The sequence below is a fragment of the Rana temporaria genome, chromosome 4 (assembly GCF_905171775.1).
Source record: "Rana temporaria chromosome 4, aRanTem1.1, whole genome shotgun sequence".
Classification (NCBI taxonomy): Eukaryota; Metazoa; Chordata; class Amphibia; order Anura; family Ranidae; genus Rana; species Rana temporaria.
In genome coordinates this window covers 441,526,943-441,554,218 of record NC_053492.1, presented here as the reverse complement: position 1 = coordinate 441,554,218, position 27,276 = coordinate 441,526,943, and the positions used below count along the sequence as shown (strand labels likewise).

The window sequence follows — 27,276 nt, the reverse complement described above, 5'->3', positions numbered from 1 at the left end:
TTTCGTGTCTGAGGTTTACAACCACTTTAAAAGTCGATTGTTGGACTTTAAGTAGAACATTTTAATAAACAAAAATATGTTGTCTAGTGGAAAAAAAACACAGGCGATATATTCATTTTTAACAGCTTTATTTTTTTTAGAAAAATAGAATTTTGAAAAACAAAAGTACAAAAAACATTCTGACTTTACAAATTACAAAAACAAGTATGGCAATTGTCAGTGGCAGCTTTCACTGAAAGCAAATACATCAGATACCGAACGTACCTTTTTAAATACTACAATTTTCAGCACCATCTAGGATCAAGTAGTTATTGCAAAAGAAGAACAATCATCAAAATTCAAATCAACATCCTATAAAATGATATATAATTGGGCATTGCAGTGTCATTTACTAATTGGTTAATTAAACATGTTTACTCTTTTCTTGTGGATAGTTGAAGAGGGAATGTACCGTAGTTACTGGCTGAATCCTCTCTATAGGCAGCAATAACCATAGCGATCCCTGCAGGTTACAGCAGGAATAAGTGCACTATAGATAACAAGCTCCTGCCCAATGTCCTCCTCCAGTCTCTATTTCTGAGTATTAATTTTTTTTTTTTTTTTTATTATAACAAGACATGACTTAAAACATTAAAATATCTTGTTATAATAACTTTCTATACGTTTATAATACCCAGAAATAATGTTAATGTTGTGGAGTCAATCCTTGGGAGGGTACCAAGAAAGTCTCTTTTTTACTCATTCTACAAACTCTTTTCCTCTGCATGGATTTTTGGATGTGATGCACCATTTTTAAATATTTTCGCACTTTCATTAGGATATTCACAATTTTTTTTGAGCCAGGCATCGCAATACAGGAAGTCGATGATGACCCTGCATGAATGCTGAAGAAAACTGGAGCTGTCCTTCTGATGAGAAAAGCAGATGTAGGCATTTTTAGGGCAAGAACTGTGATATTGAGGTAATATTATGCATAAGGGTTATGCAGGCATGCCACCTGCAGTGGTAGAAATCTGCCCCCCCCCTGTAGTATAATACTATAATTTGCTAGTATGCACAGCATACTAGCACCTCCAGCACAGTGCTGTCACGGGTCCCCCGGCGCTTCCATCTTGACCTGGTCTTACTTCCGGGTTTGCGCTTAAATGGGCGGAGCCGCAATGACGTCACTCCAGTTCATGCATGCGGGAGCCCCGTCCATGGCACGTCGCTCTGCATTCCATTGCATACTGTATGCCCTGGAATGCAGATCGTCATTGGCTATTTTCGATGTAAATATCTCCTAAACAGTGTACGTTTAGGAGATATTCATTGATCCTACAGCTAAGCCTTATTAAAAGCTTACCTCTAGGTACATGTAAAGAGAGGGCCTTTACAACCACTTGTTGTACAACCACAATGTGTGCAAAATATCTCATGCTACAGCTGATCACCTGTGCCAGGGTAAGGATGGGTAATGTACCAACAATTAAAGTGCCACACCACTGCTAATAGGTCAAGATACAACCTTATTTCATTAAATGTCAGAGAGACAATCCAAAATGTTGCAACGCGTTTCATGGGTGAAAGTACCCTCAAAATGGGTTGGTTACTTTTTGGATTGTCCCCCTTATTTTATTGGAATAACGTTGTATCTTCGATTTTTGTTACTATACTTTTCAAGGAGACCATGGAGATCCTATGAGGTGTAACAATCTCCAGATCATTTACATCAACATCAATACTTTAAGATAGTAATACTAGTGAGATAACTCTATGAGGGTAAAGTGCTATTTTGTCCACTTTCCTCTAGGGCAGTGGTCTGCAAACTGCGGCCTGTGGGCCAGGTGTAGCCCTTTGCTTACCTTTATCCAGGCCTTTGGTAACTATTACTCCCACTATCAACAAGGTTGAGGCACCATTCCTGGCACTGACACCAGTAGTAGGGCATTATTCCTCCCACTGACATCAAGGATGGGGCACTATTTCTTCCACTGACACCACTTTCATCTAGGGCAATGGTCTCCAAACTGCGGCCTGCGGGATACATATGGCCCTTTGCTTGCCTTTATCCAGCCATTTGGTCAATATTACTCCCACTATCAACAAGGTTGAGGCACCATTCCTTTCAGTGACACCGATGGTGGGGCACTATTCTTCCCACCAGTACCAATGATGGGGCATTATCCCTCCTCCTACTAACCACACTTGCTTAGTAATTTTTTTTAGCTCCTTAGCTCCTACTGTCCACCAAACCTCATTGAGTCATTGTTTACTCCCATTGATGCTGGGACATTTTCTACTTCCACCGGCCATAGTCCAGCCCCACCAAAGTCTGAAGGACAATAAACTGGCTCTTTGCTTAGAAACACCCCTGATCTAGGGTAAGGATGGGTATCAGCCATGAAGAACCATGGAAGTCCTAGTTGGCATCTTGGTGCATGCATCGGCTTTATTGAGGTCCCTGCCCCATCACAATCACAACACGTGTTCCTCACATTCTAGCTGAGATGGCATTTTAGCTCAGACTGCCCAAAGCCAACTGTCTTGCTATGGGCAGTTTGTACAGTAAATAACAGGATTTCCAGTCATCTGAATTTTGAAGCCTTATTACACTTATCATTGTAGAGGGACTGGAGGGCTTGTTATCTACGGTGCATTTATCCTTTAAGAAAAAGAACACAATAAAATACATAGAATTATACAACAACGTACCTTTGTCAAATAATTTACAGACTTCAATTACAAATAATTTTATACAATTAAAATGTATTTTGATGGTAGTTTTCTTTAGGGTATGTATACACTTTACACAGTGGTGCTTTTACAAGTCAGGGCCTTCAGTCTATGATGAATGCAGCTTGGATCCATGGCAGAGACCCTAAGTATTATTAGCCTTGGACCCCATGATGAATTCCACGCTAAACCCAGAAGGTACCAGAAACCCTTGAAAGTGATGTGTCCTATTTGTAGATCCAATTCCTTCATATCATATAGTCACTGCACTGAAATCCCATCACTACATAAGTGTATACAAATCCTTAACCACTCGACCAGATCATAACACACTCGTTATTGTAAGGTTGACATTTTTACATTTTCACATCAAGTAGGTAGCACTGAAATAGGCATAATATAAAATATTGTAGCCAAACAATTTAGGTTAAAGACAACCTGTCACCTTTGCATGATCAAAGCAGGCAATTCATGGGTAGACATCATTAAAGCATATGAAGTGGAGGAGATGGATAACAGTATGTCAAGTACTCAATTCCATATTCTAAACGAAATTCAAAAAAACCAGAGACCTCATTGACTGCTCGGAAGTCCAGGGGCACTTTTAGTTTATTTTTTCCCTGTATTCCAATGAATGTTGCCATTACTATGGATTGTATACTGTAGATACCTACACTGAAACATTGACCATAGTTCTAAAATAGAACTTCTCAAAAATGTTGAAAAGCAAATGTATGGCTAATATTATAAAGATAGTGGAAATTAATTCTAGTAATTGAAGAGCTAATGCTTGTAATTTTTTTACAGATTACCAATTCCATTGCCTAGAACAATCTAATTTACCAATACCAGGAATTTGCAAAAATCTACCCTTGTAGTGGGGTCCCCGAAACTGCAAGAGTTGTATACTTGATATATTCAGGACAGTGGTCTCCAAACTGCTTCCCAGAGGCCAGATGTGGTCCTTTGCTTGCCTTTATCTGGCCCTTGGGGCATTATTCCCCCCAATGACACCAACAATGGGGCACTATTCCTCCCACTGACACCAAGAATAGGGCACTAATTATCCCACTGAAACCAACAATAGGGCACTATTTCTCCCACTGAAACCAACAATAGGGCACAATTCCTCCCACTGACACCAACAATAGGGCACTATTTCTCCTACTGACACCAACAATAGGGCACTATTCCTCCCACTAAAACCAACAATAGGGCACTATTCCTCCCACTGAAACCAACAATAGGGCACTATTCATCCCACTTAAACCAACAATAGGGCACCATTCCTCCCACTGACACCAACAATAGGGCACTATTTCTCCCACTGAAACCAACAATAGGGCACTATTTCTCCCACTGAAAACAACAATAAGGCACTATTCCTCCCACTGACACCAAAAACGGGACATTATTCCTTTCACTGACACCAAAAGTGGGACATAATTCCTTTCACTTACACCAACAATAGGGCACTATTCCTCCCACTGACACCAAAAGAGGGACATAATTCCTTCTACTGACACCAACAATAGGGCACTATTTCTCCCAATGTTATAAAAAATGGAACTTAATTATTTCCACTGACACCGACAACAGGGCACTATTTCTTCCTCTGACACCAAACGTGGGACATAATTCCTTCCACTGTCACCAACAATAGGGCACTATTCCTTTCACTGACACCAAAAATGGGACACATAGTCTGAAAGACAGTAAAGGCCCCTAAAGTCTGAAAGACAGTAAACTAGCCTTCTGTTCAGAAAGTTTGGAGAACCCTTGTCTATTCCCCCTCTCTAGCCTTGCCCTCATGTCTCCAAAGCACAGTTCTGTGGGTAGTCCATTGGCATCATCAAGTACAATGTATGGCTATTTACCTTGCATTGTACATGGTGGGGGCAAGTGTGCAACCATGGCTTAGAGAGAAGGCTGCTGGGCACTGGTTGCCCCACTGGACGGACACTGCTGGAGTGTGGAATAAGGTAAGTATTTCTCCTAGAAATATAGATAACTAATAACTTAGTAAAGTGAAGGTAGGGGACTTACTGCAAGAGATTTTCTTTTTCATTCCTGGAGATGGCCTTTATGATCCACTTTTCCCGCTCTCATAAATCAGCCCCTTTGAAGTTCCTTAGCAATCAATGATATTCTAGCTTATTGCAAAACAAGTTAGGCTGATGTCGGATGATCGGTTTTGTAGCAACGATTAATATAAATGGATATTTCTATAAATAATATGGATATAAATTTTAAGTTAGCAACTTAATTTTTAAGAGTTGCTTGCAATTTGTTGCTAAGAAGTGATCTGTCACTTTTACAGGATAAACTAGGGCTGCAGCATTGGGCTGGCCCTGCTACAAATTGATGAAAGATTAGAAAATAAATATGATTTTTTTTTGGTAGAAAAATAAAAAAAAGGAGGTCGCTGCAAATAAATCGCCCGGCTGACATCAGCCTTAGACAAATCAATCAAAAGATCTGTTACATTCTTTCCTTTATTAAGTTATTTACACCAGTTGGTGTGTGTAATATATTTGGTTTGAAAGCTGAATAAATTAAAATTGCGCATTTTTTTTGGTAAATTATTGGAGTTTTTTTTTAAATTAGACAATATTAGATTAGATGACAAGTTGCAAGTTTGCAATTTTAAAAAGGGGACAAATTAAAGACATTTGCGTAAGATGGCTGAACAAAATTACTGGCGCATCTGTCACTAACTAAAACTTTTCAAATTCGTTCTGAACATGAGTCCCTATTGGAAATTTCTAGCATCATGTCAGCCGTGGCCACACCACAAACTTTTAAAATATACATTTTATATAGTATAACGAAAGGCAAAACTTTTTTCTTTTAATTTTGGATAGAGTAGAGAATTTACCCTCTCTATTTGTCCTGTTTATCATTATTATTAAAAGTAAAAATAAAAGAAAATCCCCAAATTTAGTTGTCCCCAAAAAAGTAATAGGGGGGAAATCTTCCAATGGAGACACTAGTTCTGGTCACCTGGGGGTCCCCAAGGAATTCCCTTAATTTGCAGGGATTTCCTCTCACTTCCTGTTTGGTTATGGGACAGGAAGTAAAGGAAAATCTCCGCAATGGGACAAAGATGGCCAAAAAAAAATCTGCTCCCTTGCTATATCCAAAATGAAAAAAAAGTTTTGCCTATAGTTCTACTCTAACAACTTTGCCCTGCAATAGGCAGATTATGTGCCCCTAAAATGGATTCTTGTCATGTCTCGAAAGCTTGCCAATTTAGAGAGGGCCATATGGCATCATGGCAGGCTGGGATAACGATAGTAAGTGTTAACGAAGGGCTTACACCCTGCATTTTATAATCACCGCTGCCCTTTAAAGCTAAGCTCCAAGTTGTGATCTTTTTTTGGTCCAGCTTGACACAATGGAGTTTATTTACTAAAACTGGAGAGTGTAAAATCTGTTGTGGCTCTGCATGGAAACCAATCACCTTCCAGGTTTTTCTTGTGAAAACTTAAAGTGGTTGTAAACCCCAGTCATGGAATCTGAGCAAAGCACATATATCTGCAGTGTTTACTCATCCCTCTCCAAAGCTCTAAGTGTTGTTTCTCTCTGGTGTTTCGTTCCTCTGTTATCAGCATGTGTCACTTTTCCCGACACATAAGATAAAGTTGTGTCGGGAGGGAGAGCTCCGAACTGAGCTTGTCTATTCAGGACACAGTTCTTCTGCTGTGGGGGGGGGTGCCTTTGCTCCAATCAGTTCTCAGACAGTGTAACTGCAGTCTCTCTGCCCCTCCTCTGTGCTGCTGACAGAAAGAAAGATTTTTAACATGATCTGCACTTTGGAAGGGTTGTAGTCAGGGGAATACTGCAGATGTACATGTAAAACATATGTTGGCATATTTGTTTAATCTCTGTGTATCGTCTGAGGCTGTTCTCTTCACTGGGTATATGTGAGGGTTTACAACCACTTTAATTGAACAAGCTGAAGTTAGAAGCTGATTGGCTACCATACAGAGCTGCACCAGATTTTGCACTCTCCAGTTTTAATAAATCAACCACAATGCTAGTTGAAATATCTCATACCTGAAGGGCGCTGGGGAAGTTGACAATCACTTTAGTAGTCAGCGCTACTACAATGATAGCCCCTTCTACACTCCAACCACAGGGGGTCATTCACTGGGCAATGGCATTCACAGAATGCCTTGAATATTTCCAATGGATACAGGGTATTCTCTGATTGGACAAGGAGGAGAGAAAAGACAGTGATGTTGCTCATAACCTTCTAACAATGAGAAACCATATCAGAGAGAAGCACGGATAAAGCTTTACTTCCTGGTGTCGACTCCTAGACAAGATGTAGAAGCTCACTGTCAGAACCTGATCACATTATACCGTGCTGCGGAAAAGCTTGTGCTGTAACACGATTTATCGTGCGTTGCGTTACACTACTTTTCCATAGACTATTTAGTTTGATTGGGCTCCAACATAGCAACAATCTCACCTGCTTTTTTTAGTTTTCACTGCAGCGTTCCAAAACCCTCATTATGCGTTGTGGCGCACATTGTGTTGTGTATACATAATTAGAAGGTAGAGGAGAAAATGGGAAAAAAGTTTTTTTTTAGGTGCCAAAAAAGAAAAATATTTTAAAATGTCGTAAATCTTATTTATACAAAAGTCATAAAAAACAAGACATATTAAATAGCAGTCAAAACATAATATATGACTATTCCGTGCAGACAAAGCATGTACTGATGCAGATGGTAAAATGGATCAATGTGTTTTGCCCAAATAAAGCACTTTTTCAGGATCCACGTTTCAATTTTGATAAATCAAATAACTTAACTGCAGATCACCAGACTGTGACCCATTCAGTGTGCCTCAAAAGATCACAGACTAGGCAGTCAGTTTGACTTCACGGTAGTGGACTGTTCTTTTCCTAATCAGTTTGGAATCTGGGATGTCTCCTTTTTTTTCCCTCTTGGTTCCCACTTGGTCCAATTTGTTTGGATCTTTGATGTTGTAAGAATACACCTTGGTTCATTGTTGCATATTGCTCCCTGCCTTCATCTCCTTTTTCATTATTTCTGGCCGAATCTTTTTGATAATCAATTCTGATTGATGGTTGTCATTGACTGGCTAATCCTTGTTTGGCCTTAAGAAACTTTTTAAATGTGCACAAATATTTTTCTACCTAGACTGTGATCTTTCGAGGCACACTGAATAGGTCACAGTCTGGTGATCTGCAGTTGAGTTATTTGATTTATCAAAATTGAAATGTGGATACTGAAGAAGGCCTTTTTTTTGGGTGAAACGCATTGATCCATTGATCCAGCTGCATCAGTCCACGCAATGTCTGCACGGAATGGTCATATAATATGTTTTGACTGTACTATTTAATATGTCTTTATTATATACATGTTTTTTCTGACTTTTGTATAAATTAAACTTATTTAAGGATATTTTAAAATATAGTTTATTTATGTAACACGCTAAAAATTCCTCTTTTTTCCCATTTTCACCTCTCCTCTGCCTTCTAATTATCAATTTATATGGGGATAGTGCCAGGTATTTTGACTACAGGGTCCCCCCACCTAATTACCTGTTCAGGTGCCACTCAAAATAAATGACATATCATATATAGTGTTACAGCAGCACGTGAGCTGTGAACGGTGTTTAGAACTCTTTGCTTTTTAAGATGCTTTACAATGATGAAAATATAATTTAAGATTAAAGTAACAAATAATACAACACAACAAATAATCACCTTCTCATCCCTGTAAATAATAACACTGCATAAAAATCACCAGTGCAATGTTTAGAACAGTCCTTCCGATTGTAAAGCCGACCGTTTGCTGACATTGCTGCGCTGGTGTCAATCCTTCAATGTCATTGCTGAGTTCCACTGCGCAATTCGAAGATAATCACCACGTTGTTCAATATATTCTTTTCTAACAGTGTATCACATTAACTTTTTTTTTTTTTTTTTTTGCTTTTTTGAGTCACATTAAAAATTTGCTGATTTATTGCACATCCACCCGGGCAATTCTGGTAAAAATGTATCGCACTCTAGAAATTAGAATGATTATTAGTGCATTTTCTCCTCCAAATAAAGCCACATCACACCTTGATCAAATGTTTCTCCTCCTAAGAAAAGTGTTCTGTTGTTTTTAGATATATAACTTTGCTTTGTTCGGGGGTGAGACTTCTTGAGCCAGCTTTGAAGAAGACAAGTTGTCGACCTGCAGAAGCAAAAACAAAAGGAAAAAATAATGTTTTTTCAAGAAACAAAAAATAAAAAATGTTCATTAGCAGCTCTTAGAAATTATTATTCTAAAGGCTGCCTTAAAGCATAGTTCCACCCTAAAAATTAACTTTCTATTAACAGCTTGCCTTTAATGTAAAATAATAATAATAATAATAATAATAATAATAATAATAATAATAATAATAAAAAAAATAGTTTTACTCACTTCTATCTGGCTGTTACTAAACAGATTTCGTAATCTGCCTAGTTCCTGGTCCTAGGTGGTTCAACTTCCTGTCCTAAGATCCCATTGCCTCCTGGGAAATGATGACACTCATTTCCCAGGAGTCTCTGGGCATTACTGTGCCTAAGAATCCTGGAAACCAGGAAGAAAAAGGAACTCGCCCAGCATGCCCACACATATGATGGAAACGGCCACAACATGAGCTGGAGGATATAAGGCAAGTGTTTGCAATGATTTCTAAAAAAAATGATTGGAGAGATATTAATATGTTTTAGGGACTAATTAATGTGATTCATTTTAGCTTGCAAAAAAAAATGTATGCCCGGAACCCCGCTTTAAGTGTACGCATGCAACTTTGACCACCAGCTTTAGCTGTTAGCCCTCATTCATCAAGTAGCAGTAATATCTGAGTCTGAAGATCGACGCTCCAAACGAAAATGTTAGATTTAACATTTCAAAGAGTCAACCCGAAAATAGGTTTTATTCCCAAATTATGATAGGTGCTACAGCCAACGCATTTCGGGGACCTCACATCTCCCCCTTCATCAGGGCTTAAAATTGACTGTACCCACTGGTATGGACTCAAAGCTGTTATATAGACTCTATATAGAACTCGGCACTTACGGCATTCTAAACAAGAGGTGACTTTAGCAAGCCTTGATGAATGAGACTAATTTGCTTATTGATGCGCTTACAAATCAACATTTGAAAAAATAAATAATAATAAAAGATATAAAGTGCTATGCTATCTTTAATATTGACTTACTTTGTTTGACCTTTGGAATAAAGTTTACAGACAAACAGCCCTAATCGAAGGAATATGGTAAGTGCCCATAGGTGTGCGCAGTCTAATGCGTTAGGGTGTGCACCCTTGAGCTCAAACACACATGTATGTGTCTACATATATACCCGGCACATTGATCTTTCTGCTGGCACAGTGAAAGAGAAGAGCATAAACACTTCTCTTATGGCAGAACCGATAAGAGGGAGATCTTTCCCATGTTCCTGTTGCTACACAGAGCGATAACACTAATGTGCATGGGGTGATTAGGGTGTGCCTCGGCTTTCTCCCTCCTCATTGGCTCGGAGCCACCAGCAGTAGCCATTGGGCCCTGCTGTTGTGAATCACAACCAGTGAGGAGGAAGTGGGGGTGGGGATGATAGACAATGGACACACAGAGCCGGCTTCGTAGCGAGCACACATGACTTCCCCCATAATCGACAGGTTGCTATGAAGGCACTCGGCACACAGAGGGGGGAGACAGCAGGGGACCCGAGAAGAGGAGGATCGGGGCTGTTCTGTGCAAAATTATTGCACAGAGCAGGTAAGTATAACATTGTTATTTTTTAAATATATATCCTTTACAATCACTTTAATAGTTAACTAAGTTTTGTCTCACTTACAGCGCAGTTACCAGTGTACTAATGTGCAACGCAAGCTGCCTGATTTCTTCTAACTGGTGGACCTTTGATGTGCCTAATTATATCTTTATCTCTGATTCATTAAGTGGCAGTTGCACTTAAGGCATGCTTTAACCTAGGTTCACATTGCTGCAGGTTAGGAATTTAAAACCGGCAATGCAGTCCGACTTCGGGGGGCAATTTGACAGACATCTGTGCGGGTTCCTGCACAGATGTTTATTCAAATCGCCCCCCAAAGTCGCCAGCAGTACAGGAACTACTTTTGGGAATCGGTGCAGCGCCAATTCGGACGGTGCCATTGCTGGCAACAGCCGCCGATTTGGCATGCGATTTGACATGCCAAATTGGTCCAATGTGAACGTGGGCTTAATGACTTGCTTATGGCTTGCATGACTTAGATGCACTTTAGGGCACCCTTGGTATTGTTGTAAAATTGATGGATCAGGGCCACTGTTTTCCACTCCCCATTCAGATATACATGATAGCTATAACATTAAGCACAGATTATTACAAAATCAGACATGCAAACATGGCAAAGTTATCTGTAAATATATATGTTTTTGTTTCTAATATACACACATATATACTGTATATATTTATAGATAGATAGATAGATAGATAGATAGATAGATAGATGTTTCTATATCTATCTATCTATATATATCTATCTATATATATATATATATATATATATATATATATATATATATATATATATATATATATATATATATATATATATATATATATATATATATATATATATTATATAGATGGATAGATATCTTTTTTTTTTTTTTTTACAAAGGTATTTCCTTTACAGGCCTAGCCTCTGAGATGTCTAGTATAATAAGTATTTAAATCATAATTGAATAAAACATGAAAAAAATACTTTTTAAAATACCTAATTAGATTTCACGGCACGTTTTCAGATTTATTTTTCCTGATTGCTATTTACCAAGCCAGATTCTACCCTTCTGTGTCCTACATATATATAACAGCTTTTTTGTACGGAGGAGCCGAGAATTGCTGGCTGTCTGCTTAGTCTCAATTACACCATCCATCCTTCCTCACTTCCACATTCATTTTGGCCTATCTTTCACTAGAGCGTTGTATGTTTTTCCTCCCCAGATACTTCTGACTGATCTAATGACTGTTGAACTGGGCACCATCTGCATGGCTGGATCTAAGTCATTGACTTATTCAGTGACACAAAGGAATTCTCACCTTTTTATCTGCAGATGGTTCACTCCTGCTTTTTTCATGTCTGAGAAAGATTTCTTTATTACAGTGTAAATCTTATGTATGAATGTTTAAAAAAAAAAGCATAGAGCAATGTGCAGACCTCCAGTTATCAAAGAACCATGAGTTCCAGCACATGCCATGCCCAAGAGTATAGATTCACTCCATCAGACACAGAAGAGCAGAGATTTTATCACAGTCAAAGCACAATAAGAGCCTAATGCCTTGTACACACGATCAGGTTTTCCTGGCGGTGAAAAGTCCGCTGGGAAAACCAAGGGGAAAAACCAAGAACCTGCTCGGTAGCTTTTTCCCCTCTACACACGGCCGGGTTTCCCGACAGGAAATCTGCCATGAGAGCTTTGGTCGGGAATCCCGGCCGTGTGTATGCTCCACCACAGGTTTTCCCCATAGGGAAAATGCTGGCTTAAAAACCGCCCGGGCGGGAAATAAGAAAACTTGTTCTCTTTTTTCCGCCGAGATTCCCGGCAGTTTTCCTGTCGGGAAAACTGCGATGGAGCATTCACACGGCCGGGATTCCTAGCCAAAAGCTCTCATGGCAGTTTTCCTGCCAGGAAAACTGGTCATGTGTACGAGACATAAGTCAATGGGTTTTTGTAAGCTTTAACTGGATTTAGCATTCCCATACTAGTCTATGGGAGGGCAAAACTGTCCCTGTTTTTGAGGGACTGTCCCTGATTTGGAGCAATGTCCCTCTGTCCCTCATTCCCCCTCATTTGTCCCTCATTTTGGTCTGATCTATACAGTTGCATATAAAATGCATTTTTTATCTTTCAAAAAGAGTTTCCCAGTGCTAAACCTTTCATCCAATTTCTAAGTGGCTGAATTTGTAAATTTTAAACGCTAATAGAGAGCAATAGTAGTGGTAAAAAAAAAAGTGTGTACGGGGCCTTACTGTTCATGGAACTTGTCACCATCATACGAGCCATTTTTCCTGGTGGTGAGTGATTGTGCTCGCTCCCTCCCTTGGACTATAGCCCTGCGTGGAGACGCTCTCAACGTTTCACATAGAGCGTCTACGGCGCTGCAGCGCCGCCTCCCTTGCCTTAGTTTCACTAAGATTCACTGTTCCGCCTTGACTCCACCCCCTTTCTGGCTTGAGACTTGGATTCCTAAAGCTGGGGAGGCGGTAATGGGTGTTTACAGTGGGCGGAGTGTGAACGAAAACGTCGCTCGTTCTCGATAGGCGAGATTGAAGAAAAACGGCAATGCGCATGTGCAATGCCACTAAGCCTAACGGGAAATGTAGTTCCGTGGCTGCCATGACGTCGGAAGTGATAACATTTATTGATATATTTATATGACAAAGATTACTTATATGTAAAAAATGTTTACCTTTACAACCCCTTTAATTTATAGGCTGCAGATAGGCACTGAACAGGCTGCATTGTTGGGCAATTTAATGGCTGCAGATGGGCACTGAACAGGGTGCATTGATGAGCTGTGACCCTAATTTTGCTTCAAAGTTCTTTATTTAAAGTGTAATGTTTTTTTCCTTAAACTTTCCTCCTAAAATCGGGGTGCGTGTTATACACCTGTGCGTGTTATATGCCGATAAATACGGTACTTATTACACAGTATTTTTCTTCTTGAGATATTAAAAAAAGTCACCCCTTAATTCTAATTCTCCAGAGAAATGGTTACCCAACATGAACCGTACTAGGAAATGAAGCATGGAGATAAATGGTTGCTATGGGCCACAGTCACACTTTTACTTCAGTTTTCTTTGCACCAGCTTTTGAAATAATTTCATAGTGATTAACACTAATTCATAGAATTAAATGTACAATAAAAATGCGCATTACCTGTCCATGTTGTCTGATTGGTCCAGACAAAGGCCTTGCATTGGGAATGGCTTTCACAAACATCGATTGCTTCATTTAGATCAAACACAGAGAGAAGACATCCATCATGATGATAAGATGGCCAACATCTGTAATCTTCATCTACTATAGAAGCACCTTCTACCCGATTATACTCTGAAACAAAATTAAAAAGTAAACATTACAGACATTCAAATCTCAAGGATTGCATTCTTATTGAATAGAACATGTCTGGTCTCTAAACAAGGAGAAGACTCAGATAACTCACAGTTCCGATAGGCGATAGCTTGTGACTTTTTCCATCACTCTATTCCAGAAATGTAGCCTCCCTTAATCTCTTTAGCATTGAAACCTCAAGAGGTTTTGGTTGATTTTGTCCCCCACATCACTGTGGCTCTATCCATCGGCCCCATTGCCAGTCCTGTAATGGCATAGGGGTTGGATGGAACCAGCGCATAGCAGGGAACCATAGGTGTGTGCAGCCTATTGCATTAGGGTGTGAACCCCAAAGCCCAAACACACACTACCGATCGCTCATGGTGTTCATTCAGAAAGGGAAGGGGTCGGTAAATTACATATTTACTGGCCCCTTCCCCACTCCTAAAACATCCCAGGAGCAACAGCTGATTGGCGAGGAGGGAAGCTGGCAGCACTGCGGGGGAAAGTTGGGAGCCAGGGCAATAGAGGGCATCTGTACTGCACAGGGTGATTAGGGTGTGCCTGGGCACACCTTGCACACTCTGTGCTCACGCCTATGCAGGGAACACAGACATCCAACACTCCTGGGGTGTTGAATACTAAAGAGACTGAAGTTGGTTGCGGTGCTGGAATAGAGAGTATGTATGAGTCATGGGTCAATGGAGAGTATACCATCTCTTCTTTTGGTTGTATATTCATCTAGTATATTCATGTTTTTTAATATAATGAGGAAAGCCCAATGCCTTCTGTATCCCAGTTGGGGAGATTCCCCCTACTAGCTGTCAGGATTAGAAGGAGGTCCAGGCTAAAACACATTTTTAAGTAGTGAGGTAGAGCTGGAACTTCTGGCTTACTGGTTCTCCCGGGTATTGGTGACACCCGCTACCTCCATTTCTTATACTGGTGCCATAGGGACAGCAAGTATGAAAAATCTCCCCAATGAGGTCAAAGACATGAACAAAAACCTGCCAGAAACGTTAACTCTTTCTCAATATATCCAAAACAAAAAGTATACATTACTGCAAAGACATACAACTACAGAAGGACACTAAAATATAGTGTATTCATATAGCAGTCTGAAGGCCTGAGGAGGTATCTCACACCATTTCTTATGGTCTGCTAATTTCGGTGTCGCTACACCTTCCGGCTGCTGCAAAATTAGCAGGTAAAGTGGGAGGGGCACACATGAAAGAGAGGTTTGCGCATCAATGTTTTTTTTTTCTGTTATACACTCTTAAAAACAATATTTATAATGACCTGATACATTCAAATTCAAACATTTCACATGGTAAAACAATTGCTTTACACTAAACAGCATGCACCAGGAGGAATCCCTTTGCAGCTTTGAAATAAAACAGGCTGAGAGTTATCTATGTGTACGTGGAAAAAAAAAAAGTTAACAATATGAATTTCTCAAACAAGCCAAAGAAACAGCATGAACAAAGTTCAAATATTTCTCTTTTTAAAGGTTTCTTTGTGTGTAAGTTGCATCATTTTCAAGGACCAACACCCAAGCTGGTTCGTATGGAATATTAAAATTACAGATGCATTGGGATTGATTTACTAAAGCTGGAGAGTGCAAAAACTGGTGCAGCTCTGTATAGAAACCAATCAGCTAACAGTTTTTTTTTTTTTTTAAATCAAAGCTTAAAGTGTTTGTTAAAGCCCCCCCCAAAAAAATACAGATCCTGGTCCCTTAAAGCAGATTAAACAGCACAGTGCTTGACTGTAAAAAAAAAACCTGGTTGATCCTGACACTTACTGTGTCCCCCTCTCTGCACTGACCACAATAATCAGGGCTGCTGAGCCCTGACCACAGTGGTCAGTGTACGTCCCTTAGTCATCCACAGCCCTGCTCTCAGTTCTCTCTCCCCCTCATCCCTTCCTCCCTGACTTTCAGCTTGGTGTCTGTGTCTGTCTCTAGTTTGCCATATTGCATTGAATTTGACAGAAAATTACAGCGTTATGAGAAGAAAAGGTGCTGCGCAATCCCACTGGTCCCTGCTGTCTTCTGAGACCTGTGTGTCTCCCAGAAGGCAGTGGGGGGGGGCAGAGTAGGCACTGGACGTGGCGGTGATCTATGCCCATTACAAATACCTGCATTACACAGGTATTTGCTCCCTCCTCCTCCCTGAAAGGTGCCAAATGTAATACCGGAGGGGGAGGATTCCAAAAATCGGAAGTTCCAATTTTGGGCGGAACCCCGCTTTAAGTGAACATACCACAGTTGCTTTTCCTTTAGTAAATCCACTCCATTTCCCTAATTTTCATAACTACAAATCACATTCAAACCTAAAATGTACGCTGAACCTAATTGGTTGCAGAAAGAAATTCTTGTTCTTAGTAAGTACCTTGACGCATCAGTAGTAGCCTTTAAAAAGGGAAAATCTGAGTTCAGATTTGCAACATAATCATGGATATTTTATCAGGAAATTTAAATTTTTTTTCTTGCGACATTTTATGTTTGGAGAGCCAGTCTGAAGGCATCTTTCTATAACTAGAGGCAAAAATGAAGTTGGCCAGTGCCCATATGTTTGCTGGGAGGCCTTTTAATTCCTCGGACATGCATAATAAGTTAACACATGCTGTAAATTAGGCAAAGTGCTGACATTTGCTGTAGATATCGTAACGCTTGATAAAAACAGCCCCTGGGCAAATAATGTGGTAATTTGTTTTTCCTAGTTTCAGTCGATAAGCGTGTTCCCTATAACACTTGATAAAAGAAAATGAATGAGTACGTTGTGCATTGCCTTTATAAACAAATCCGTTTTCTGGATCCGAAAAACCAGTCCCAATATCTTTATGTTTTGCTTAAAGGGGTTGCAAAGGCAGAAGGTTTTTTTTTTTCTTAATGTATTCTATGCATTAAGATAAAAAACCTTTTGGGGGTAATCCACAAAAGGGATACGCCGGCGTATCTACTGATACGCCGTCGTATCCCTGTTTCTATCTATGGAACTGATCCACAGAATCAGTTTACCATAGATAGGCAGAAGATCCGACATGTGTAATTAAATTACACTGTCGGATCTAAAGGATGCAATTCTAGGCCGGCCGCTAGGTGGCGAGGCCATTGCGGGCGGCCTGGAATATGCAAATGAACACTTACGGCGATCCACGAACGTTCCAACGGGCCCGTCGCGCTAAATCTACGTTGTTTACGTCGAGTTACGCCGCGTAAAACTAGGGCTGAGCCCTAGTTCTCTTAAGCCATGTTAAGTATGGCCGTCGTTCCCGCGTCAAAATTTTAATTCTACGTCGTTTGCGTAAGACGTTCGTGAATGGTGCTGGACGCCATTTACGTTAACGTCTAAGCAAATGACGTTGGAGCGACGTCAGTTAGCGCAATGCACGTCCGGTAAGTTACCCAACGGAGCATGCGCAGTACGTCCGGCGCGGGAGCGCGCCTAATTTAAATGGACTCGCCCCATTAGATTCGGCACGCCTTGCGCCGGACACATTTAAGTTACACCGCCGCAAATTTCAAGGTAAGTGCTTTGTGGATCGGGCACTTAGGGAGAAATTTTGCGGCGGTGTAACTTAAATCGGAAGATTTAAGTTGCGCCCGATATTTGTGGATTTGGCCCTTTGTGTGTAACATCCTCCCCAGCACCCTCTAATTACTTACCTAAGCCCCATTTCTCACCAGTGATGTCCACAAATGTCTAAGCCGTGCAGGACACTCCTGCTGATTGGCTGAGACACAGCAGTGGTGCCATTGGCTCCCGCGGCTGTCAGTCAAAGTCAGTCAGCCAATTGGGGGAGAGAGGGGCGGTGCCAGGTCAGGGCGCTGTGTCTGAATGGATACATGGAGCTGTGACTCTACTCCAGTGCACCCATAGAAAGCTAATTGCTGTGGGGGCACTCAACAGAAGGGAGGGGCCAGGAGCAGAAAAAAGGGACCAGAGAAGAGGAGGATCTGGGCTGCTCTGTGCAAAAGCAACTGCACAGAGGAGGTAAGTATAACATGTTTGCTATTTTTTTTTAAAACAAGACTTTACAATCACTTTAATTGTTCTCCATTCAAAACTAATAATGAATATAGTCTGAAACCCTAACTAAATGACATACAGTTTTCTACATAGTCATGAGTCTTGTACAACTATAATTATATTTTTTTCCCCCATAAAATACTGTTTTGACTTTTTGCATCTCAGAGTTGCTGATCTCTTATGGTCAAATTGAGCCGTTTCTTGCTTAAATGCACAGGGTCATCATTGACCTGGACCAGCTTCCTGATAATGACAACAGTGGACCATGCCTGTGCAATGTGTGCCACTTGTAGTCTTTAGAATGGAAGCATGTGACAGGGTGACAATGAAGGAACACATCTGGGAAACAGTTGTCACTCTATAATAGGACTGTCATGGCATGATCACCAGGTATTATTTTAATGAAGGGTCTACTGAAAACAACTTTTGAAATTATATTAAAGCGGAGTTCCACTCAAAAGTGGAACTTCCGCTCATCGGATTCTTCCCCCCTCCGGTGCCACAAATGGCAGCTTTGGGGGGGGGGGGCAGGATACCTGTCCTGGACAGGTATCCTTTCCCACTTCCAGGAGTCCGGGTAGGGTTCCCGGCATGAAGCCAAAAGGCTACACTGCCGGGTTCCCTTACTCACAATGGCGGTGGCACCACCCGACAGCTGATGGAAACATCAGCTGCGGGTGACGACATCGCTGGACTCCAGAACAGGTAAACAGGTACACACGATAGGTTAACCAGAGGACAACGGTCTGAAGGACCGTTTTCATCGGTCAAAACCGATCGTGTGGGGGCCCCATAGGTTATTTAACCATAGGTTAAAAAAAGACGACTTGCTTTAAAATTAACCTATGGATTGGTAACCGATAGGTCAAAACCGATCGTTAGTAGGCACGACCATCGGTTAAAAACCCACGCATGCTCAGAATCAAGTCGACGCATGCTTGGAAGCATTGAATTTTGTTTTTTCCAGCACGTTGTTGTGTTTTACGTCACCACGTTCTGACACGATCGGTTATTTAACTATGGTATGTAGGCACGACGGACCATCAGTCAGCTTCCTCGGTTAACCTATGACAACGGTCCTTCAGACCGTTGTCCTCTGGTTAACCTATTGTGTGTACGAGACTTAAGTGTCCTATTATTAAAAGCCAGCAACTGCAGTATGTGTAGCTGCTGCCTTTTTACCGCTTTAAAGTGGAAGTTCATCCAAAAGGGAAGTTCCAATTTTCTACCTCCCCTCTCCCCCATCCTATTACACTTTTGGAAACTTATTTTTTTTGGGGGGGAGCATGTACCCGGTTTTGATACCCACTTCCACCCAGATCACCTAGACGCTCCCCCTCTTTGCCCATTCTAGAACATGTCTCAGGTCCCAGAAGACTGCTGGACCTGAAGACTTGTGAAGAACCAGTGGTGAGGACAGCGCTGGATTCATGAACAGGTAATATCATTTTATTAAAAGTCAGCCTCTACAGTATGTGTAGCTGCTGACTTTTTTTGTATCCTTAACGGGTTACAGCTTTCATGAAATTTTAGTCATTGGGGGTTAGATCTACTTTCAACCTTTAAAGCATACAGTGGGGTAGTGTGGGGACAACAGCACTATGGTGCTATGTATAGATCGTTCTATAAATGATCATTTGGATTGGCTGAATGTGCATGTTTATCCCTATGGATGAAGGAGATGGAGTTATATTTCTATGCACCTGGCTCTGGTTTATTTTACTGGAAAACAATAGCAATCAGCCAAGAACATCCAACCGTTAGCTGATTTTCCTGCAGCAATCCTACAGCAATGAGGCTTATTGCTACAAATACAGTTGTCTAGTATATCCGGTAAATATAAAAAGTACACCTGTACCACAAGGTATAAACTCCACAATTGCTACTCCTGAAAATTCTAGATGCTAGGATGCTAGGTTGTTCCTCACCTCAATACTTTCTAAATAAGTGACTTGGAGGCAGCATGCAGATTTGGTGACGTAAAACACAACGACGTGCAGAGAAAAATGAAGTTCAATGCTTCCGAGCATCCGTCGACTTGATTCTGAGCATGCGTGGATTTTAAACCGATGGATTTCCCCACAGACGATCGTTTTTTTCTATCGGTTTTTTAACCATCAGATAATTTTAAAACAGGTTCTATTTTTTTTCACTGATGGGAAAAAAAACGATGGGGCCCACACACGTTCGGTTCGTCCGATAAAAAAGGGTCCATCGGACGAACCGATCGTGTGTACAGGGCATTAGGGTTCCAGTAGGCAAACTGAGAGGCAGACAGAGTCCCTAAGAGCAAGATGAATAAATCATAGCAAAAATGATTTTCAGACCACGTTTACAACAATACCAGAAAATCAAATCCCACAATTTTTTCTAACATGTATATCCCCTTTAAGGAAAAAATAATAATCACTAGCTCTCTCTGCCAACCGAAGTCCTCTCTGACTCTCTCTAATCGACGATGAGAAAGAGAACATGGAAAATGTCACTTTATTTTCTCGCCCTCTTCTGTACTGACTAATATATTACCAGCCTGCTTTGGCTGCCTTTCAGTCTCAGATGGCTTTAAAAGCCACCCTCTTGTTCTCTGTTCGCAGCTCCTCCGAGTTCCTCCAGCCATCACTGAGCTGCCTTTATTGCCCAAACCATCAGTGAATTAATCACCTTTAAATATTACAACTTAGCTCATTTATAAACATGCCATAGATGTAATAACTCAGCAGATTCATATTTTGCAATTGTATGTAGCATGCGATATGTAAACCACACGGTCATGCTTATACTAAGCCTATGTAAATAATTATTCCTCGGGGTTGTACAGTGCATGTGTTTGTGAAGGGTGAGGTATAAATCCAAAGAGAGAGAGAGAGAGATCACACCCGCTCTCTCTCCCTCTCTGTTTCTTTTCCTCTTATGTTCTCTCTCTTTCCTTGGCATTTCTTTTTCTTCATACCAGTCTTGGTCATGCTCTCCCTTTCTGATGAAAAGATCAAAAATGTAAGTGCTACACCTTACTATTCAAGACAAAATATATTTATTACAGAGATGTTTCTATCAGAAGCCAACATGTTTCGGGGACTAAGCTCTGATCTCTTCATCAGGGTTTAGAGAAACAAGAAACAATCCATGTGGATTCAATAAATAATCGGGTGTACTGATTGTGGTTGGGTTAGCACAGGCGTCGTTCGTAAGGGGGAGGGGGACGACCATACTTGGGTACAGGGGCGGCCGTCCATTAAGGGCACATCCCATCTATCCACACCACCCCCCTATATGGTTAATAAATAGATTCATCCATGGCCCCCCACAGCCACCCCCTATTAATGCGTCCGGGTCCTTTTAGGACGCTGGGCGCATGAATTACACAGGTTTTTTTTTAAGCACAGGATTAGAGCCATAGGCTATAATAGACTTCAAAATAGGGTGGACTCGAAGCACAATACTGTGCTCAGAGCCCATCTAAGTGTGTTAGAAAAGCAAATGTATATTCACCTCTCCGCCAAGCAGGAAGTGCGGGTCTGAAACCCGTTTCCCGATCGGCTGAAAGGTCAGGCAATCCTATTGGATGCCTATGAGGAGGGGAGGAGATGCACGGCCTGGAGGAGCACAATCCCGGCCCCCTGTTTGTGATTAGAGAAATCATAAATCCTGCCTCTTGTATCCAATCACTGTGCTGTGATTCGTTACAGCACAGGCTGATTTTTGGGAAGGGGGGGGGGGTGTCTCTGAATGGTAGTTTGGAAATGTGGTCACCCTACTCATTATGCCTTTCTCATTATGCCTTTTTCTTGCAGGTGTATTTGTTCCAGAAAATAATAAAGAGGGTTTACTTCCTCTCTAATCACCACTGTTTTAAAAAAAAATGCTAAATAATGGACATTGAACATTTGATGGACAATGAACATTTTGGAAAAATGTGTGTTTCGTCATTTCTGTTATAACATTTTGCAAATAAATAATCTTTCTTCAAAGACTTAGGCGAAAATTTTGCTTAATTTTTAATCAAAATACCCCAAAAGAGCCCTTAGGATTATTTTTTTGGATATTAAGGTTCCATATTGACTAATTGTTGCAATAAAGCACCATGGAATGGATTAAACTCTTTTGGCTCGGCGCATAGAATGACGGCTGAGATGAAGGTTGAGTGCTACTCTTATTTCTCTTGAGTAGGTTCGGGATGTCTGTTTCTGCTTGTTTTGTTCTGCTAGAGGAGAAGCATCTAGGATATGGCTGTAGATTAGAACAATATTTACCTTATAATTTTGCCCTTAAGGCTTTCCAAATACCATATAATCGTTTGATGCCAATTGGAAACTAATTGAAAACAAAACTCTCATATATTCAGACCATGGGAGTATACGCAAGGTTTCAAGCAAGCCTGACCTATGTTATTAGCTATAGTATGATTACATATTTATACAATACAATTATATATTATACAGATATATACTGTAAAAATCATAAAATTATATATAAATGTCAGGAGAGGACCAAAAGATCCAGAACACCTATTTACTATAGTGTTTCAGAGAGGACAGCTGCAGCGGATGGAGGGACGGACTCTGACCATAGTAGTCAGGGCTCAGCAGCTCTGATATTCATGGTCAGTACAGAGAGGGGATACAGGAAGTGGCAGGTTCAGGGAGGTTTTTTTTTTCTTTTACAGTTTAGAAGGGGGGCGGATTACATAGCTAAAGCGCTGTGCTGTTTAATCTGATTTAAGGGACCAGGATCAGATCTTTTTATTATTATTTTTGTAAATTTAAACTGCTAAATACCTTTTCTCATTAGCAGTCTTGTGATTTCTACCAGTTCCTGGTAAAGCTCGTAGGAGGAGTTTTCATACTGCACTGAGCTGTCCTATGAGGCTGCATGACTCCTGACTCTCTGTCTGGACTGTGCTGATTGGCCCTGTGCGGATCACATGCACTCTCCCAAGAAAACAAAAAAACCTCTCTAGCAATACACACCAAACTGAGCTTGTGCAGCCTGACTCCAAAGGTGTTGTCTTATCCAGACTTGTCCGGGGGACAGTGGAAGAAGGGGAGGATCAGAGAAGACAGCTGTTTTACACAATGCAGAGGATTAACCCTTTAGGTTCCACAGTGAGTAAAACAAGCATGCTTTACTGCATATACAGACTGATTTTACTATTGCGGGTTTAGTAACACTTTAAAAACAGTTGACATGAGATATCAGCAATACTTGGAGTAGAGCCAACTAATAGGAATTTTTTGTAAGCAAGAGTAACAAAAGCACTGAGTAGCACTGGAAGGTAGTGGACACAGGGCCGTCCTAATAGCTTCACGGACCCCTACCCCAACTAGCCTGCCCCAATTTACACACCTACTCATAACAATTAAAGTATACATAGTCGATAGAATTAAACATATTTTTTTTTAGTACTTTCAAAAAATCTATTTTTAACAATAAAAAAAGCATTCCATAATTCAAAGACTAATTAACACAATTGGCACAGTACAGGGGTGGAGGCAGAAGGGCACAGTACAGGGGTGGAAGTAGAAGGGCACAATACAGGGGTGGAGGCAGAAGGGCACAGTACAGGGGTTGAGGCAGTAGGGGACAGTACAGGGGTTGAAGCAGAAGGGCACAGTACAGGGGTGGAGGCAGAAGGGCACAGTACAGGGGTGGAGGCAGAAGGGCACAGTACAGGGGTGGAGGCAGAAGGGCACAGTGCTGGGGTGGAGGCAGAAGGGTACAGTACAGGGGTGGAGGCAGAAGGGCACAGTACAGGGGTGGAGGCAGAAGGGCACAGTACAGGGGTGGAGGCAGAAGGACACAGTACAGAGGTGGAGGCAGAAGGACACAGTACATGAGTTGAGGCAGAAGGGCACAGTGCTGGGGTAGAGGCAGAAGGGCGCAGTACAGGGGTTGAGGCAGAAGGGCACAGTACAGGGGTTGAGGCAGAAAGGCACAGTACACTGGTTGAGGCAGAAGGGCACAGTACAGGGGTGGAAGCAAAAGGGCACAGTACAGGGGTGGAAGCAGAAGGGCACAGTACAGGGGGTTTAGGAGGGCACAACACTGGGATCAGGAGGGTAGAATACAGGTTCCAGGACACTTCTCAGGCCATCCTGCGACAACGTAGTAAAAAGCATGACTGACCCGGCAAATCCAGGACAGTTGGCAAATATAATGTAATGTAAGACTGTCATGGGGTGCCCATGGGTACCCATGCATTTAAGATAGCCCTGAGTGGACAGAGCATAAATATATGTAATGAACTAATATGTCTGTCCCCGTGTTCATAAAAAATTTAATTTGATACATGGAAGAACCAGACATTCATAAGACTATTTACATCAACCCGATCTCTCTTTCCAGTATATCTAGAATATTAAAAAATAAATAAATAAAAAACTATACACTCCTTTTAATCCTTACGAACTCTTATGCAGTTCAGCAGACTGTATCACAATATCGTTCTTGCATGGTCTACTAGTGAACCCTGTCAATGGGATTCATGTTTTCTGTATTTGGGAGGACCAACTTCCTGTCTTGGGTGAAATATACACATTGGTTTCCAACACATGTAACACAGAACTGTTTATAGTTTCCGAGCTATTAACAAAAACTTTTCTTGCCTTCCTGCCATTAGAAACATCGGTCCTGGTCTAAAAGAGCGCAAGGCTGATCCTAAGTAAACGCCATTTCTGTCTGGCTCACGCCTGGCCCCTATCTCCCAGCTAATGATCTAGGGGCTTTGTCTTCTTTTAAAAAAAAAAAAAGGGAAGCTTATTTAAATGAAGTCAATGGAATTTGAAGTCTCCCAGCAGTAAATCACATCATCAGAAAGGTCAAAGTTCTGGTCAATTTCCAGACTAATGATGTTTAAAACAAATAAATACTTGCCTAATACAAGAAACGCAGTCATAAATTTAAAAAGATGCATACATCATACTGGGAGACCCAGAGTGGCAAAGAATAATAATAATGTGACGGGGAAAAAAAGGCATGTAGCGTAACTAAATTTTCATTGTAAACGTTTGTAACTTATTTTATTTTGCAACATGCAACAATTATCCAAACCCAAGAACAAAAATATAATATTTAAAGTGATTGTAAAGTCTATTTTTTTTTAATTAAAAATAACAAACGTCATACTTATGTCCTCTGTACAGTGGATTTGCACAGAGCAGCCCAGATCCTTCTCTTTTCCGGTACCTCGTCGGCACTCCTGACCCCTCCCTCCTGTTGAGTGCCCCCACAGCAAGCAGCTTTCTATGGGGGCACCCGAGTCAAGCCACAGCTCCCTGTGTCCATTCAGAAACTGAGCTGCGGGTGCCCGGCCTCGCCCCCTTTCTATTTTCGTTGGCTGGCTGACTTTGATTGACAGAAGCGGGAGCCAATGGAGCCACGCTGCTAACTCAGCCAATCAGGAGAGGAGTCCCGGGCATCACAACATCACTGGATCTTGACGGACCTCAGGTAAGTATTAGGGGGGCTGATGGGGGTTGCAGCACACATAAGGCTTTTTATCATAATGCATAAAATGCATAGAGATAAAAAAAACTTATGCCTTTAGAATCACTTTAGTAGCTTACCAGTCCTTAGGGTTCTTTCACACATGCGGACTGTTCAGATCCGCCTGTCAGTTTTTCAGGCGGACCTGACCGGACGCTCCATGTACCTCTATGGAGCGAAGGATGTCAGTGGTGACATGTCCGCTGACATCCGATCCGCCCCGATCCTCTAAATGCAGATGAATGGAAACCCGATTTTTCATCCGTCTGGCGGATCGGATGAAAAAGTCTGTTTTCATCCGATCCCCCATAGAGGAGAACAGGGCTCTGACAAGTCCATCCCTGCACAGTGACAGACCTGTCCTCTGCCGGCTCAGCGGGGATCAACGGATCAACGGATTGATACCTGCTCAGCAAGTGGAGTCCATCAAAACGGACAAATATGTGTGAAAGGGGCCTTAAAGTGATACAAAAGTCTTGTTCTTTTTTGTTTAAAGATAACAAACGTTATACTTACCTGCTCTGTGCAGTGGTTTTGTACAGAGCAAGATCCTCCTCTTCTTGGGTCCTTCACCAGTGCTCCTGGCCCCTCCCTCCTGCCATGTGCCCCCACAGCAAGCAGCTTGCTATGAGGGCATCCCCTCCACCAAATGTTTTGGACCAGTGCACAAAGCAAAGTCCATAAAGACATGGATGAACGAGTTTGGGGTGGAGGAACTTGATTGGCCTGCACCCCAACCTGATAGAACGTCTTTGAGATGAATTAGAGCGGAGACTGCGAGCCAGGCCTTCTTGTCCAACATCAATGCCTGACCTCACAAATGTGCTTCTGGAAGAATGGTCAAACATTCCCATAGACACACTCCTAAACCTTGTGGGCAGCCTTCCCAGAAGAGTTGAAGCCATACCTCCCAACTTTTTGAGATGGGAATGAGGGACACCTATCAGCAAAAGTATGCAGGCATAGGACACACCCCTTGCCACACCCCCTTAAAGAAGAATTGTACAAAAAAAACAAGATTGGTTAAACCCACAAGTGCTTTTTTTACCTCTACTATTCCTTTATATTGGCTTTTGGAATTTACAAATGCAGCAATTTAGAAATCAGATGAAAGGTTTAGCTCTGGGGACACTTTTTGATGGATAAAAAGTGAATTTTATATACATCTATATAGATGAGGGACAAATGAGGAGGAAAGAGGGACATTGCTCCTAATCAGGGACACTCCCTCGAAATCAGGGACAGTTGGGAGCTATGGTTGAAGCTGTTATAGCTGCAAAGGGTGGGCCAACTCAATATTGAACCCTACAGACTAAGAGTGGGACGCCATTAAAGTTCAGGTGCGTGTAAAAGTAGGTGTCCCAATACTTTTGACAATATCGTGTAGAATTCATCAACAGAATCACAAATACTCTGTTACATATAGAACAACAACCACCATTTCTTTCTGCTTCCAGAAAATATAATGTTTGGGGTTTTATGTGCGTTTCGAAAAAATGTCTCTGGCAGCCAAAGGGTTAAACCATCGCTCTATGGACATTTGACAGATTCTTTAGAAGCGCATACCTCACCCAAACTGTAGCGTTTTCTTTAATGAGGATTTGTTCCCGGCCCAAAAAAGCCTTGTGACCAGATTTTCATTGTTTTACATAGCCGGGATTACCTTCAATCTGATTTTAATCGCTCTTAATGACCAGTTATTTCAGCCCCAGCAAACCTGACTGCATTTACTACCAATTGTAGCTACCAGTTGGAAGGCGGCCCAAGGTTCCTATTCAGCTATCACCTGCTGGTACACTGTGGGTCAGCGCCCCCGGGGCCGCACTGCGTGCCTTTACTAAACAGTTCACACCATCCTTGTCTTTGTGCGAATCAACAGAAACTTTTGAACTTTTCTTGTGTCGGTTTATTGGCTGT

At 41.4% G+C, this 27,276-nt stretch overlaps 1 protein-coding gene across 1 annotated transcript in view; it reads right to left on the bottom strand.

Moving 5' to 3' along the window:
- Positions 1-8,660: 8,660 nt before the first annotated feature.
- The window catches only part of PKDCC (protein kinase domain containing, cytoplasmic), a 73,425-nt gene continuing 54,809 nt past the window's right edge, over positions 8,661-27,276 (bottom strand). Inside the window, exons 6-7 of the mRNA XM_040351512.1 lie at positions 13,670-13,843; positions 8,661-8,930 (exon numbers count right to left, since the gene is read on the bottom strand). Coding sequence (XP_040207446.1) covers positions 8,836-8,930; positions 13,670-13,843 — 269 coding nt within the window. The 3' untranslated portion in view covers positions 8,661-8,835. The remainder of the gene's footprint in view (positions 8,931-13,669; positions 13,844-27,276) is intronic.